Source organism: Cyprinodon tularosa, unplaced genomic scaffold, assembly GCF_016077235.1.
Source record: "Cyprinodon tularosa strain WSP-4 unplaced genomic scaffold, ASM1607723v1 ctg495, whole genome shotgun sequence".
In the NCBI taxonomy this organism is placed as follows: domain Eukaryota; kingdom Metazoa; phylum Chordata; class Actinopteri; order Cyprinodontiformes; family Cyprinodontidae; genus Cyprinodon; species Cyprinodon tularosa.
The window spans coordinates 806,215-822,471 of NW_024039224.1; the positions used below are offsets into that span (position 1 = coordinate 806,215).

The 16,257-nt window shown below is 35.3% G+C and overlaps 2 protein-coding genes across 3 annotated transcripts; one reads left to right on the top strand and one right to left on the bottom strand.

Moving 5' to 3' along the window:
* Positions 1–1,875: 1,875 nt before the first annotated feature.
* On the bottom strand, positions 1,876–7,930 carry crb3a (crumbs homolog 3a). Of its 2 annotated transcripts, none has more exons than XM_038302575.1 (5): positions 7,662–7,930; positions 7,403–7,477; positions 6,938–7,121; positions 4,006–4,052; positions 1,876–3,253 (listed from the first exon to the last, which is right to left on the bottom strand). In XM_038302575.1, exons 3-5 carry the CDS (start codon positions 7,023–7,025, stop codon positions 3,038–3,040), a joined length of 351 nt encoding a protein of 116 aa, XP_038158503.1. In that variant the 5' UTR covers positions 7,026–7,121; positions 7,403–7,477; positions 7,662–7,930; the 3' UTR covers positions 1,876–3,037. The 2 variants fall into 2 exon arrangements, with proteins under 2 accessions (XP_038158503.1, XP_038158502.1); XM_038302574.1 differs by having other exon boundaries at positions 6,938–7,131; positions 7,662–7,929.
* Positions 7,931–9,120: 1,190 nt separating this feature from the next.
* On the top strand, positions 9,121–13,785 carry asf1ba (anti-silencing function 1Ba histone chaperone). Its single transcript, XM_038302547.1, has 4 exons — positions 9,121–9,503; positions 12,196–12,311; positions 12,393–12,569; positions 13,120–13,785. The coding sequence occupies exons 1-4, from the start codon at positions 9,395–9,397 to the stop codon at positions 13,309–13,311; spliced, it is 594 nt and encodes a 197-aa protein (XP_038158475.1). The 5' UTR covers positions 9,121–9,394; the 3' UTR covers positions 13,312–13,785.
* The last annotated feature ends 2,472 nt before the right edge of the window (positions 13,786–16,257 follow it).

The following is a 16,257-nucleotide window of genomic DNA, read 5'->3' on the forward strand; positions in this document are numbered from 1 at the left end:
ATCTTCAAGATAAATTCAGAGATGTGTGTTGCAATCTAATTCTAATGGAGTGGAATATTTGCAGAACTATATGCAAAAATGAATGTACTCTAACAATATTACTTAAATATTCTATTTATTATTGATGAAATTATTTGGGGTACCATTAGTATAGAAGTTATTGCCTGTACATAATCTATATGGAATATGCAAAAAGTTCAGTAATGCACTAATGATTTGAAATTTTACGCCTTGTTAGCAGGACATATGTGGTGCCTCCAAATTTGCAACCATATTTTACCACCACACGGCTACTGTCCCTCATTACAATGGTTTTATATGGTAGGCTGGACCCTATCAAGTGTACTTTTGTGTACTTTTCAGGCATTCCATTAATTGTTTGTGGTGATTTTGGTGTGGACAGTTTGCAAGTTAATTGAAGGAACAAAAGAAAATTACTCTGCCTACACTGGTTTCTAAATTTATTTAAATCCAACCTCACGGGGCAGGGGGATGCAAGAATAGCTAAATGTACTGCAAAAAAATAAAACTCAAAAAGCCTAAACTGGATTCACTTAATCTATGCACGGTAGTTTTACTTCCACATTATTTCATGTGGGTTGAAGTCTGGACTACAAATATGGTATGAGTTTTTTCTTTCTTGTCTACTCTGTAGATCATTTTCCTGGGTTGACCTGGTTTAAGCCAAGTTTGAACTGTAAAAGAAAACATGGATCTATGATTGCTACTCTTAAGTATCTAGGGGTTAATTCTTGACTCAGTTACCATTGTCTTTAAAACAAGCACAAATCATGATTCCTCCACCTCCAAACTTGACCGCAGTTTAGGCGACATGAATTGATGGATTGGATTAGGAACAAACTTCCATGCGTCCTTTTAACAGACAAGTCAAAATAAAGATAAGGAGAGGGAACTGGACCCTTCTCCCAGCACCAGTCATGTTCACCCAGAGAAGGCCAAGCCCTGTTCCTGGTCACTCTAACAGCTGATGGCCCACCTTGGCCCCTGGTAGAACGGTTCTCCAGCGTAGCAGAAGAGAAATGCTCAATAATCCTCAAACTACAGGGCAGGCCTTAGCCTTAGCTCTGATTTCTCACCATCCTTAAGAAAAGTTTGCTTAGTTTAAATATGCCTATACTTGCCTAACATAAAACACATTTCTCTGCAGTATTGTACCTGTAAAAGATATAAAACTGCTTGAACACATTCACTTACTAAGGATTAATGTAATTGATTTGTACAATCTTTTAGTTTTTTTAATCTGTTTAAATCTATTGCAAAAACAGCTGGGATCTTTTCTATGTATGGTTTGTTTTTAAATAGATTTCAAGGACTCTGTATTTTAAACCCCTAAAGAGTTTTTTAATATTTAATTAATTCTAACCTTGATTTAATTCAAACTGGGGCGAATTGTTAGACTCTTATTAATTGACTGTGCATTTGCTATGAGTCTTTTACAGCCCATAGAAATTCTTAGCGACTCAACTTAAAATCTTGCCTGTTCGAATTAATGCATTAATTATTATCATCCAAGGAAATGATGAAGCATGACTCGCATGACATCATCTTACATGAATTTAAGACCAGAGTTCAACCGAGCAACTCCAAGGCTGTCTTAACATTTTTTTTAGCTAGATTCTTCTTCAGGATAATCTAGTGAAAATCAAAAATGATGTTTTCATCTGTTACGACAGTTCACCTACATCCTGAGGCGACCCAGATCGCAACTCCACTTACACATTTTACTGTAATGATAATTTTTCCATTAGTTTTATGCAAGATATAACAGAACCCACCGTTTCCCAAAATATCCTACTTTTATTTAGATCAGCTGTTTTTACTGAGATCTCATCGAGGAATTATCAGTGCATTGTGTTTTGATGACAAGATAGCGGTATCACGTTTATTTGGAGTTATCTGAGTCGATTCATTCATCCGACTGAATCATCATTCCGTCACAGAGGTCTGTGGTGTAAACTGAATCCCAGAAACACAACAGTTCAGTCTGTTTTTTATGAATTAGGACACTGACTGGCAGACGGGAACAGGACTTTCTTTCTGCTGGTTTCTCATAAGATAAGCTAACAATGTCTCTTTTTGTCCACTTTTCACATTCTGGTTACAGATAAGGCCTATCTGCACGGCTATTCGAGTGTTTTGAGACTTTTTGTGCAAGTACATCGATATGGTTCTTATTCTGTCATCCTGCATGTGAGTAGGGCAATAAAAACTGCTCCTTTTGATTTGTTTTTTAATTAATCCAAAGGAAACAGAACTTCAGCTAATAATTAGCCACATTTTCATCATCTTTAAGGCAATATTTGATTAAATGATTAATAACACAAATAAAACGTACAAATATCTCACTATTTAATTGGTAAAAGTATAAATAAACATGCAAAGGCACTGTAGAACATGTCTGCTCGATTAAAATGAATTGATCTAAGGTTTAAAGCATGCCACCTTAAATAATGATTGCTCAGAGAATACTTCAAAATGTAAACATCTCATAGCTTTCTGCTTATGCTTTGAGAAAATCAAAGCTAGAGGTTTCATGTTAAAATGAAATTATTTTTGGTTGTATTCATTAAAATTAAATCAAATTTAAAAAACTCAAAAAAATGAGTTTGAAGTTAGAGACCAGCACATTTAAACAAGTGATTTCATATGCGCTTAATCAAGTGTACTAAAGGCTACATTTTGAATTAACTACTAAAACAAATATAGAAAACATATCTAAACTACACTTGTTAGTGCCTATAAAATACTGCAGTTTGAAGTGTGCTTTTTAACATTCAGAGTTGAGTGAAATGTATAATTGCCCTGTATTCCCATTCTAAAAATCATCCAGCGCTCCTGTGTGGTGTGCTGGGCAGGAACAATTTAAGGCTTGTTAAAAATAAGGAAGCAATACGTTCATGCATCATGCATCACTCACTCCCCGTCCTATCTCGTACCAGGAGTTATTCCTCAGCTTATCAGTCTTAAGATGGAAGTGTTTGCAGCTTTTTGTCCTTTTTGGTATTTCGCACAAATCTCAAATGAGTCTTTCCTCCTTTGGTAGCTTTAAGGCATCTGGTGCAGCCACGCTGCGAGTGCCAGACTGTTCCTCGGCGCTCGGTCGATACGTCCCTTCAGTCTGTCTTTTCTTCTTCACCACAAAGAACAGCCAGCCGAGAATAGCCAGAACGATGGCAAGAACTCCCAGGGTAACTGTCGGGGCCACGATGGCTGCAATGTTTGGTCCTTGAGCCTAGATGGAGTTAAACAGTTACAAGTAGCTAATAAATAACAGAAATTACTAACATTTCTTAAACATACAGCATGCTCCACACCTATGGTGCCCATGGTGAAGATGTTTGAAAAATCTTGAAATAACTTTGCTCTATTCAGTTTCCTCTGGCTGTATAAAGCACAGAGCCGACTGCTCTATGAAAACCATATTTGGCAAACTGGTTGGTTGCCAAACTGCTTTAATCTCATCAATTGGACAATTTTTAAAACATTTTCTTGAAATTATTTATGTAAATACTGTGAAATTTTGTAGTATCACTCAAGATTATCATATTGCATGACGCCTCCTTGAATTAAATCTTCTATTTCATTTCCTATTTTGAAGAGAGGTGAAGAGAAATAAGATATAAAGGATCCTTTATTCAACCCCAGGGGGATCATTGATAACAGCTGTAACAAAAACAGTACAGTATGTCAGTCTGTGTGAGTTTTATTTAAAGGCCTGAGAAACAGCAACTTACTTGCTTCAAAGGTAACTTATAAGTTAAACAAATGCTTTGGCTGTATTTTATTTTCTACAAACCAAAGCTGTGACACCAGATCATTCTGTATTCTACTGTCTCAGATAAAATTTTCACAATCATGTGCTGTGTTTTTCAACTTTTTCTACCTCCAGGTGCCCTCCTGCAATCACATGATTAATTTATTTTCCGCATTTCTTCAGCATAGATCATATTAATGGAGGAGGATGCTGTAAAACTGTTTCCTTACCGTATCATTATTAACAGTGGTAAAAGTTGTTGGAGCTGTGGAATTTCCTGTAAAGAAAATAAATACATTAAAACTGATTAAAAATGATTGTCAGGCATATTTTTCTTCTCCATTCATGTCCTGATCTAATAAGATACATGGAAACTTGATAGATTCAACAAAGCTGATCTAGTAAGCAGGCACTGGTTTGAGCTTCTGTTTTGTCATTATGTTCAAAATGAATTTTTAAGATGTCTGCTGGTAAACTACCCAATATTTTTGTTTGTTTTTCAAAAGTACTTTTAAGCTAGAAAACTTGGTTACTTTGAATTTAAAATGATGACCCTGATCCCTGACTGGTTGCAGCAATTCTTCTGCATATTAGTGCCTCCAAGTTTTCTATTATTAGATATTTGTATTGTTTATTTTTTATTTTTTTAAATAGCTAAAGTGTTTTTTCTTCTCATCTGCATCTCCTCCACATAGCGACCACCAGCCATCAGCGCTCAGTGCTTTTGCAAATTGCAGCTGCCTTTGGGGCTCAAATTAAATTCGCTCTGGTCTCAGAAACTCTTAATGGTGAAAGCAAATAGCAAATAAAAATCCTCATTTCATCGCAGCAGACAGGTTCCCTTTTCTATCTGTTATCGATTGTTCACAGAAACTTAGTAGATCGCCCACAACATGCCCGCTAATTGCAGTGCATTTTTTGTTTGCTAAAGCAATTTAGTGCTTCATATTTGGGATCTTAGTAGATCAGGATCACAGTCTTTCAACCTGTAGCCAAATTCTGTATGCAAGCAGAAAATGCAGTATATAAATGATCATGGTGGGTTTAGTTGTTTTTTTTTTTTTTTGTTGCTTTTTGTTTTTTTTAACTGTTGGAGGTTAACATGAAATAATGCTCTGTGCTATTTTATTCAGCAATTCAATAATTTAACTTCTTAGGTAAACAATCATTAAGGTTTCCACAGGAAACCTTTCCACAGGATTACTCAACAAGTTTAACGTTGCGTTTACAATAAAGTAACAAAGGTATTAACTCTAAATTCAGTTTTATCTAGGGCTGCAACTAACAATTATTTTTCAAATCAATTCATCTGTTGATTATTTTTCTGATTAATCGATTATAAACCGGATAGCCAGAGATTCCTTAAAGAAGACTTTTTATGAAATTAAACCAGATAAAACTAACATTTTTCCACTTGAGGAGTTCTGGATAGAGCATATTAAAGGACACAAATGTCTTTTTGTCTTAAATGGAAAATGTTTATATAATTTTTTACAATTTTGGTAAAATTGCTGCTCCAGTTGGGTCGCTCTTTCAACTAAAGGCATGTTTTATAGTCTCTGTACTCCAGTTAACGATTCATCAATTACTAAATTAATTGATGATTATTTGAATAATCGATTAATCACTCTTAATCCAATCAACTGTTTCAGCCCTAGTTGTATCATTTTTTTTTTTTTTTTTGTAGATCCATTATAAAGAAAAGAATGAATAGGTAAAAAAATTGTTAATCTATGGTCTTGAGCCTCTTCATTGGGCAGAGCTGGTTGTGAGCTTGTTAAAACAAAGTGTGAAAGTCTGAAAGAGGAAGAAGGATGTTTCAGGACTTTAAGAAGGCATGATTATTGGTGCTGGACAACCAGTTATCTGTTTATCATTAGAAACGGCTGATCTCCCCATGTTTACAGATAATAGTAAAAAGAAATGGAAATATCCAGTAAGCAGAAGTTGTTTGAAAAAAATAAATGCCTTGTTTATGTCAGGGATGGGAGGAGAATGGACAGACTACTGCGAGGTGATTAAAAGGTGGCTGTGGCTCCAATAACGACCCTTATAGTTCAACACATGAAATATCAACTTTAAAGGCACAACAGCTGGACCACAGCAGCAGCAGACCACACCTGGTGCCACTTCTTATAGCTTAGAACTGAGGCTATAATTCCCGTTTGCCAGGACCTATGACAGCTGATTAGCGTGACATGAAATCTCCTATCTTATTTCATTTTTAAAAAATTTTTCTCTTGATAAATTTCCATAGTTATTTTCCTATTAACTTTAGCTGAGGCCTGAGTCCAAAGTTTTCTAAGCCTGTCCTTTCTTTTTTTTTTCTATTTCATGTTTTTTTCTTAGATAGTTCTAGTTGACTGATTTGTTTATTGACTATAATAGTTTTGATTCTATTTTTTAGAACTAAAAACACAATAAAAAGATCAATCAATTTAAACTAATTCCCTCTCATTTTACAATCATATCTTTACCAAGGTTCACAGATCAGGACAATGAAACCAAATCTAAAGCTATTTTTGTAACTACTGCCCACTCTCGAGCAACCAGCATTCCAGATACTCCTCCAGTTAGGTGCTGCTTATCAGCCATTTGATCCTCATCCAGCCATGTGACCGCTCACTTACCACATTAAGCTTCATTGTAACTTCTACACCGGCAGAGCAAATAAGCAGCAAGATGAGAAAAATGGGAAAACAGAGTCAACCAGTTTGAACAATAAAGAGGGAAAACAACTCTAATGTGCCTGTTTTGTTTGTGTTCGGCATACTAAAGAGCCGTGTTAAAAAGGAAAGTTTTGTTTTGAAAACTGAAACCTGTTCCGAAGGTATCCTGAGTAAATCATTCACTAAACGGCAAAGAGTGAGATTCTCTAAGGACGAAAGTACAACTTGATAACAGCCAGGGGTCAGAGGAGGGACACTGCAAAACAGATTTGGTTCTGCATGTAGGATTCAATTGGGTTTAAATACCTTTTTGAAACAAGCTGTGTCTTTAAATCCACTATTCTTAGAAAATGCTGACAAGCCTTTACATGGATCGGCTTTGATCTCCAGAGATGCTTTTGGGAAAGATTTAAAGGTATGATTGCGTATGTCAAGGTGTGGTCAGATGGATAGCTCATTTGTATGGGAGTGTTGAGAATGGCTGCTTACTCACCCCACACTGGATTACTGCTCAGCACCAGCAGTAAAACGCTCCCAACCACGGCTTCAGGTAAAGGCAGCACCTCAGGAAAGGCTGCCATCTCTGCAGGGCCAACTGAGGGCGGATTGGGCTAACCGGGCATCAGCTTGGGTCCATTTCACCTCTTCCACCTCTCACTGGGAGAATTCAGCGCCTCCTTTTAAGAGCTGCAACACAATATTATTATTATTATTATTAAAGTGGAGGAAATGTCCTTGTTCGTTCAGTCAGACACCATGTATTGTGTGGCTGCGTCAGGCAGCTGATACCACAACACTGACTCACATTCATCCTGCTGCTGAATCATCATCTAACAGCTCACAGTGTTTTGAAAATAAGAAGCTATTAATAGGAAATAGTTTGTAATTTTAATACCACTTGAAAATACAAAGTTTACAGTAATACTTTGAAGATCTGTTGAATAAATTAAGCAGCTACCTGTTTTGATCTGGATGGTGGAAGTTGGGGACATGGAGCAGGGTGATCCTTCTATTATTGGCAGCTTCCTCCTCACTTTTCAGCAGAAAAGAGCATCCAGATTTAAAAAAAAAAAAGAGCAAAAAAAAAGCAAACATAAAGAACTGAAATACACCGTCAGACTACAGCCTAAGCTGCTCTTTCAGTTGATATTTTATGCAAAGCTTTTTTTTCCTTTCTCAAAGAACCTCATTGGTCAGACGCTTCAGTTTCATGTTACCTGCGCGCAGTTATCTATCTGCAGCCGGGCGCACAGATCCTCCTTTGTGCCAAAGTCGGAAAAAAAAGGTTCAGTCAAATGAAGCAGAACAGTTCCCTCCTCCTTTAGACTTTAAATGGAAAAAAAATAAGAAAATATCCCACTCCGTTTCCTCCTAATTCTTATAAAGGACCTATAATGTGGTGTGATTAATCCTGGTTTCTGCCACTTGCTCCCCTACCTGGAGGAGGACAGTGTTTAACTCCCTGTCCTGCTCTTACCTAACAACCTGCTCATAAGGGAGGTGCTAAACAGCGCCTCCACAGGGTCCAACCATTCCAAACATCAGAAAGGATCTCAGAATTCCTGGGATATTTGAAGGATGAATTTAGGAGGCCAGCAGGTCCACTGGGTTTTAATCCTCCAGTAATCTGAACTTCTTAGACTGGCGGGGGGGCAAAGAAAAAGTTGCATGCTTCAGGCTTAATCACTGCACGTTTGAATCAAACACTTAATCATTCTGTCTCATGTGCTTTCCTGTGGAAACTAACAGGAGGTGGATTTATTTCTTAATTTATCTTATTATTGGCATTAATGATGGAAGAGCAAAATAGTATGCTGGGGGAAAATGGCTGGGAAAGGTGAGAGAAGGGTAATATTCAGGATCTATGAAAGTCCATACAATGCGTTTAAAAAAAATAATAATAATAATTTTTTTTTTGTTTAATTAGAAGCATGATGTAAATCAATTGATAGCCTATAAGACAATGGTCCACCATAAACATGAAACATGAAAAACATGTTAAGGGGTGTAGATAGAGACTGAATAAAAAAAAAAAAAATGTATTATCTATTTGTGCTGTTTTAATATAATTATTATTTCCATGGATTAGAACGGTACATGGTCAATAATCAAATTAACCTCTGAAATAAATATATATAATAAAAACATATTATACATTTTAGATATAATTGTAAAATACATTGTTTGAATAAGATTGATAAAATCTACTCACATTCCTTACACACATATTTTTATGATATTTCCTAACAATCATTAGTCCTGATGTTAAGTCTTTGGACACAAAATGTAACCTAAAAATAAATATAACTCACTACAAATAGTTTTTGGTCCAAGTTAAAAAAAAAAAAGTTGCGCAATAGTAAAATATGTTTTTTTTCCTTCGCAACCCGAAACTATAGGTTAATTTAAAACAATGGATAATGTTTATCATTCATAATGCAAGGGTACATTTCAATATTTATAGATTTGCTTTAAAACAAACATCAGTTAAGGATGAAAATACAAAACATCATATTTAAATTCTTTCTTTTAGTTTAACAAAATACATATCGATATTTCAGACATTTGTCTTAACTTTTCCAAGCAAAAGACAACCTTGTTTACATGTAAAAAAAAAAAAACGTTTAAAAGTGACGTTTCATATTTTCACCGCTGGGTGTCAGTAAAGAGGGTGCTTACGGCTTGCCATACTCGCGGTGACATCTGGGTAGGACAGTCAAAGCGGCGGGAGGGCGGCAAATTAACGTGTAATTCCAACATACGCGGTCTTGTTTAGCTTTGAAATTGTAGGTAGTTAAAATATTATCGGTGTGATTAAGGTACGAGTTTGAACGCCAAAGGATGTGCCCATGGTAGACCTGTTTATCGAGTTCCTGTGCTGCTGTTAAAGCTCTCCCGGGAAACTGGACGTGTGTTTTTATTAGCTCCGGATAAAAGCACCGTAGTAACAATGGCAAAGGTTCAAGTGTTGAATGTGGCTGTTTTAGACAACCCGAGCCCTTTTGGAAACCCTTTTCAGTTTGAAATCACCTTCGAGTGCATGGAAGACCTCCCTGAAGGTGGGTACCATCGCACACAATACATGTTTGGATGTGAATGCTAACGGCTATCAGCTTACTTTAGTTACAGTTTTCTCTGATATGACGGTAAAACTGACGTCATTATTCCTCAGGATCGATTTGGCTGCATTGTATTTACTGTTTCGTTTCACTGTAGATGTGGTTTGCTGAGACAGAAGTTACAAATGACATTCCCATATCAGTTTACTGAAAGTAAGCAGTTATTTAAATGACTTCGTGCTGTAAAGAAAAATATTTTGATGAGTATTCCAAAAAAAAAAAGAAAAAAGAAAAACAATCCACTGGACTTTGTTTTCAACGTTTCCATTTCCTGGGATTGTTTTTAAATTTCTATTTTTGGAATGACTATGACCTGGATACGGAAGATGATTAGGGCCACTGAAAAATAAGAGTTAACTGATTTTTACATTTTATTATAGTATAATATGGGGAAAAAAGTCAGAATTTTGACTTTAATGTCAGAAAGATATTTCAACAGCACAACTCAAAATATGTTTTAACTTTGGAAACTATTTCATCTTCTAAATTAGATCTTTATTATGTTTTAAGTATCAAATTATTTGAGAAAATAAATTTGAATTACTCATCTAAATGCTGGTGAAGGTTCTTAGTCATCCAGGTAGGGAAGAGGATTAGGGACACTGAAAAAAAAAAAATTGAAAACATTTTTTTTTTTTTTTTTTTCAGTTTAATATGGGGAAAAAGGTCAGAATTCTGACTTTTTTTTTCACAATTCAGACTTTTTTTCTCTCACAATTCTGACTTTAATCTCTGAATTCTGACAGCTAACAAACATGTTAGCATCAAGCCATACCCACGTCTGTTTTAGAGATTATCTCTCTTGTTTTAATCACCTTCTGCTCTTCCATTAATGAAATGGCATCACTGCAGACCCCTCGGGCACGTAAAAAGTTGCCTAATTGCATCATTTTCCAGCAATGTGTTACTGACCCTCCGAAACACCTTTGTCAGTGAAGCTGAGTGCTCCCACATCTCTTCCTTCATGGTGCCCATCTACATTAAGATCCAAAATTCCGAGATTAAAGTCAGAAATCTGATATTAAAGTCAGAAATCTGATATTAAAGTCAGAAATCTGATATTAAAGTCAGAAATCTGATATTAAAGTCAGAATTCTGATGAAAAAAGTCAGAAATCTGAGATTAAAGTCAGAAATCTAAGATTAAAGTCAGAATTCTGAGAATAAAGTCAGAATTCTGATGAAAAAGTCAGAATTCTGATGAAAAAGTCAGAATTCTGAGAATAAAGTTAGAATTCTGAGATTAAAGTCAGAATTCAGACTTTTTTCCATATTAAACTGGGAAAAAAATAAAAAATCAGTCAAGTTTTTCAAGCATTTTGATAAGTAATTCAAAATTGTTTTCTAACATAATGTGATACTTCAAACATAATAAAGAGCTAATTTAGGAGAGGAAATAGGTTCCAAAGTTAACACATATTTACAGTTGTGCTTTGATGAAATATCTTTTGATTAAGTTTCAGTATCCAGTTTTACTTTACTTTACTACCTGACTTCGATCTCACATAATGGTATTGAAATTAGACAGATAGCCTTGAAAATCGTTCAGATCCAAAGCCTTTTATCTGATTTAATGTACAGTAACAGATAATGGATGAAAATGCTGAATTTGGTCATTTGGTTGATTAAAATAGTGACAGGAATCTCCAACATCAGTCGTCCATTCTCCTAATGAGTAGGGATATAACACAAGAATCTTCTCTTCTACTGGAAATATGAAACCAAATCTGAAATCTTACCCTGCATCCATGTAATATTCAAATAGTAGAATATCAAAATTATTATATAAAATACACTATAAACAATGGTCTAGTAAATAATTTTATAATTTAGATGCAACTAACCCAGAGATAGGATTATTGATATTTTTTTCTTTGAACCAGGGACAATCTGAGAGTGTCTGATTGCTTGACAGAAGGATCCTGGATTAAATACAATTATCTAAAAAAAAAAAAAAAAAAAAAAAAGGCTTTTAAATGCTATTTCTGCAGACTATTCCAAAACTATCAAGGGTGTTGAAACTAAATATTTTGTCAAATTGGAAGCTGGTGATCTTTCAGCTGCAGCAAATATATTTTTGTTTATATAGACTTAGTAGGACATGTCAGTTAAAGACCTACACCGTGGCTCATTGGTTCCTTTGATAGCTACACCATGCTCCAACAATGATAAGGTCTCTGTATGATCTACAATGTGGAGACTGGTCGGGTCCAAAAATACAAAATATGTAACTTTTTACATGATTATCTACAGCTGTAATAAAATAAAGAGAGGTCCATATAAAAGTTTTAGACGGCATTGGATACCTTAAAAGTTTTCTTTCACTGTTAACTTGTTTTAATAAGCGCACACAGACACGCATCTATTTCCATCCAGAGTTACAGTGATGTTTAGGGAAACTTGTGTTGGAGCTGAAAATGTTCTTCAGCGTATCTCAAAGAGTCTCCATGAGGTCAGGGTGTGGTATCTGTTAGCCCATGTGTGGAAACTAAGCCTCATGCTTCTTTAATCAATAATTTTTTTTTTTTTACTCTTTATGCCTAAAGGTGAACAACCGCCTTAAATTTAACCTCACATCCATGTGTTGTACTCCACTTTATTAATTCCTAATGGTATTTTATGTCTTTTATTAGACCTGGAATGGAAGATCATTTATGTTGGTTCAGCAGAGAGTGAGGAGTACGACCAAATCCTGGACTCTGTTTTAGTTGGTCCTGTACCTGCTGGGAGACACATGTTTGTGTTTCAGGTGCGTTCAATGTTACAAGTACTCTAAATGTTACTATTTACTTAGCCTTTCTAAGATTTTTTTTTTGGTTTCTGTTGACAGGCTGATGCCCCAAACACTGGTTTGATTCCTGAAAGTGATGCTGTTGGCGTAACTGTAGTTCTCATTACATGCACATATCGTGGCCAGGAGTTTATTCGCATTGGTTACTATGTGAACAATGAATACACAGACCCAGAGCTTCGAGAAAACCCTCCAATTAAGCCGGACTACACACAGGTGAGTCTTCTTCTAGAATCCTTCTAGCACCATACCTTCTTTTATTTTCCTTTTTATCAAAAAACTCTGCTGCAGCAGCCCTACATGCACGCCATGTATTACCCTCTGGTGTGTCACCGGTGCCTGCGATTAACAAACAAAAAAACACATTAGGAGACAACAAATGTCAATAACAAGCAATCAAAATAACATTAAAACATTATATTGGGGTTAAAATAACTTTCTATGTACAAAAAAAAAAAACTAAGAAAAATGGTCTTACCAGGGTGGCATTTCTGTTTGCTGGTGGTTTCCTTCTCTGGTGTGTGGTTGACCAAAAATGCTACTGTCATTGAGTCAGGTTCATGTGGCGATGAGGTGCAGAGATGTCCTTGTCCTCCTTTTTGTTGTGGCTTTAAAAAAAATCTCATGAAGCCCAAAATTTTAACTTTTCTTGACATTTTTTTATTCTAATCTGCGAGGATTACACATAAAACTTAACCATATATGCAGTCAACTTTACTGCTCTATCATAACAGTTTCTCTTGTTTGCTTTGTTTTATATTTTCAGCTTCAGAGAAATATTCTAGCTTCAAACCCACGTGTAACGAGATTCCACATAAACTGGGAAGGCTGCGCAGAGAAAATGGAAGACTCTGAAAACGTGGATCCTACGTCAAGCTCCATGCTGCCCCCATCCTGTTTACCAGGCAAGGCCCCTCCTGTGGGCATACTACCAGATAACTCTATGGATTGCTTATAGAGATTCTCCAAAAGCGAGGACTCAAAGCAAATTACCTTATTTTTAAGGTTGACTGTGGCAAAAAAAAGGACTCGCAATCTGTGTTTATTCCATTTAAGTGTGAACATCCTAATGGAATCATTATTCTTTATGAAGGTGGAGTTCTTGTGATAATGTGACAACTTTAAAGTGTGAAAAACAAACGGCAAAGAAAAATGATACAGCGGCACTAAATTTAACAGCTGCGTATAACTTGCCCACAGGTTCTGGTTGCAGAGTTGATTTGTAACTGATTTGATGTTACTGCGCTGAAGTATTGTAAACATCAACATGCATTTCGAGTTTTGGTAATTTAATAATATTTCTCATGAATTGCACTTAAAAAATTAGAATTTCTTTTTTGTTTAGGAAAAGCTTTGTAAGAACTGTATCACCTTGTCTTTTTGGTGCATTTCCAGATTGCAGTTTTGTTACAAATAGAAAAACATTGTTATATTTCTGTGTGTGGCTGTTTTCTTCATATTCCCTTGGAAACCAGAGTTATTTTTTTCAGATTTTTTTTTCCTTACAGAAACCATTTTCATAAAGACAGAATTGGATCATCAGGTGATCAGTCCCCCGATTTTTTTGCCATTTTTTTTTTGGTCGGGATAAATTAAAAGAAATTCAGTTTAAAACTGAGACCAAAACTGCATCCAGCTGCATTGGGCAGAACTGAATCCTGACCAAGATTGAAGCTCTGAGCCAAAAGGTTTACCAAAGTATTAGGACTAAATCAAAACTCCCAATGTGACAACCAGGACATTGATATAGTGCTATATTCAGGCAGAATATGGATGTCATACAGGTATGTACAGATATTTGGACCCATAATGTAAAGCATATGGTGTAATACCGAAAGCATCAACGTCTTATTTCTTCACTAGGTGCGATACATTAGAGATGAATAAATTATTCCTTAAGGATCTTTGGGTGAAGAGCGAAGTTAAGTTAACAGAAAATCTACTCTTTCTGAAACTTAACATTAATAATGTCTATAGTAAGGTGTTTGTTGGCAGCAGGGCAGGTTAAAAGAAGGAGCGCAGCTCGATGGGGGCCCATGGCCACCCTTAGCCAATCATTTGCCACCCCTGTGGCCACCCCTTCCATTTTTTTTCCCTCTAATACAGATGGTGACAGCAGCAATACTCTAAAGTGGAATATTCAGAACATTTTAATTTTTCATATATTAACAATAACTTGACAACAAAAACACTGTGGTTAATCATGCACATCAATATACTAACATTAAAGACGATAAGTATGGAATTTGTCCACTTTTCAGAACTAGATTTTGTTTTATATGGGGTAAAGAGAGAAGGGTGTGTCTGCAAGTCATCTAGGAGTCTTCAGTCAAATCATAGATAACTATTTTAATAAAAACTTATTAAATAATCAATATATGTAGATATTAGTACTTGTAAATATCCATTTTATGCAGAGTGATTATTGATAAAAGGTAAGTAATGACAAACATTCATGTTTGTTTTTTTTCTTATTTTGTGCCGTGCGCTGTCCTAATTTTTCTTATCCACGTAATTTAAACTCCAGTCACCCAATAACCGCAATAGATTTAAAGCCCATGCTAATTTATATAAACTGTGCTAAACAAAGATTTTAGTTTGCAATATTTTATACTTTTTAAACAAGTAACTTTTAGAATCAGAGCTGTGTCAGTAGTACTATTCTTCTCCACAAGAAGGCACTCAGATGGCACCTTTTTATTTCTATTTAAAGAATGTGATTTAATATCAGTTTTCTGACAAATAACCACCTTATCTAAAAGCTAATAAAAGAAACATTAAATTTACAATAGGAATAGGAATTAATGAAGAAAAAAAATTACAATTACATTAAAGGGATTTCCAGTCATGTGATGTGGTTTGACATTTGTGCTGTCAACTTACATTAAAGCTATAGAAAATAATGAATGTTGGTTACAGAAATATAAAAAAATGAATCAACCTTTGATACAACAAAAAAAAAAGATAAAACGTTTTTTGTTTTTTTATCTGTTCAGTACAGTAAAGTGAGTTGACATTAGTTCTGTGTCCGTTGGCCCCTATACTGGAAACCAATTAAATTACCACAAATTAATGTCTCAACTGATCTGTTGCAAAAACATAAACTAGATGCAGAGGACATCTGGAGGGAGGAAAGTAAAGACATGTTTGTCTTTCAATGTTTTTTTAAACACTTAGGTTCCTTCCAAATTGTCTTGTTTCACATTCTGTGCGGTCAACAGAACACTATCCTGGCTGTGCTAAATCCAGGCAGTTGCATATATTTAACATCCTTTATAACAGCATAACTTATATTATCTAACCACTGATACCAAAAGCCCGATTTGTTTGCTTGACCCCAGTAACTCTCGTTCAAGTTCCAGAGAATTATTCTAAAATTGTCCACCCTTAATTGGAAAAGCTGCACAGGAAGATAGAAAGACTGGAAATGTGGATCCTACTTCAGACTCCATGCTGCCCCCATCCTGTCAGCCAGGAAAGGCTCTACTTGTAGGCATACTACCAGATAATCTATGGATTACTTATAGATATCAAAAATGTAAAAACCCAAAGCAAATGACCTGCCTTTATACATTCTAATGAGGCTGAAATGATATAAAGATGTGATTAGATTATGAACATCTAAATGGAATCATTGTTCTTTATAAAGATGTGATTATGTAAAACCATGCAATAAAATGATACAGCTGCACAGATTTTTTTTTATGCTTATCTTGTCCCGACATTAATTGATTTGATTTAAAATACCTGATTGCAGTCTTATATTACGAATAAAAAAATAATAATTTTTTTATCTTTCTGTGCCAGGCTCTTTTTTTTCACTTGCAGGCAAATGTTATTTTCTGTATTCAGAATTTATACATCTGATTTGAACTAAAGTGCCAGCTGTGTTCTCTTCGTATTG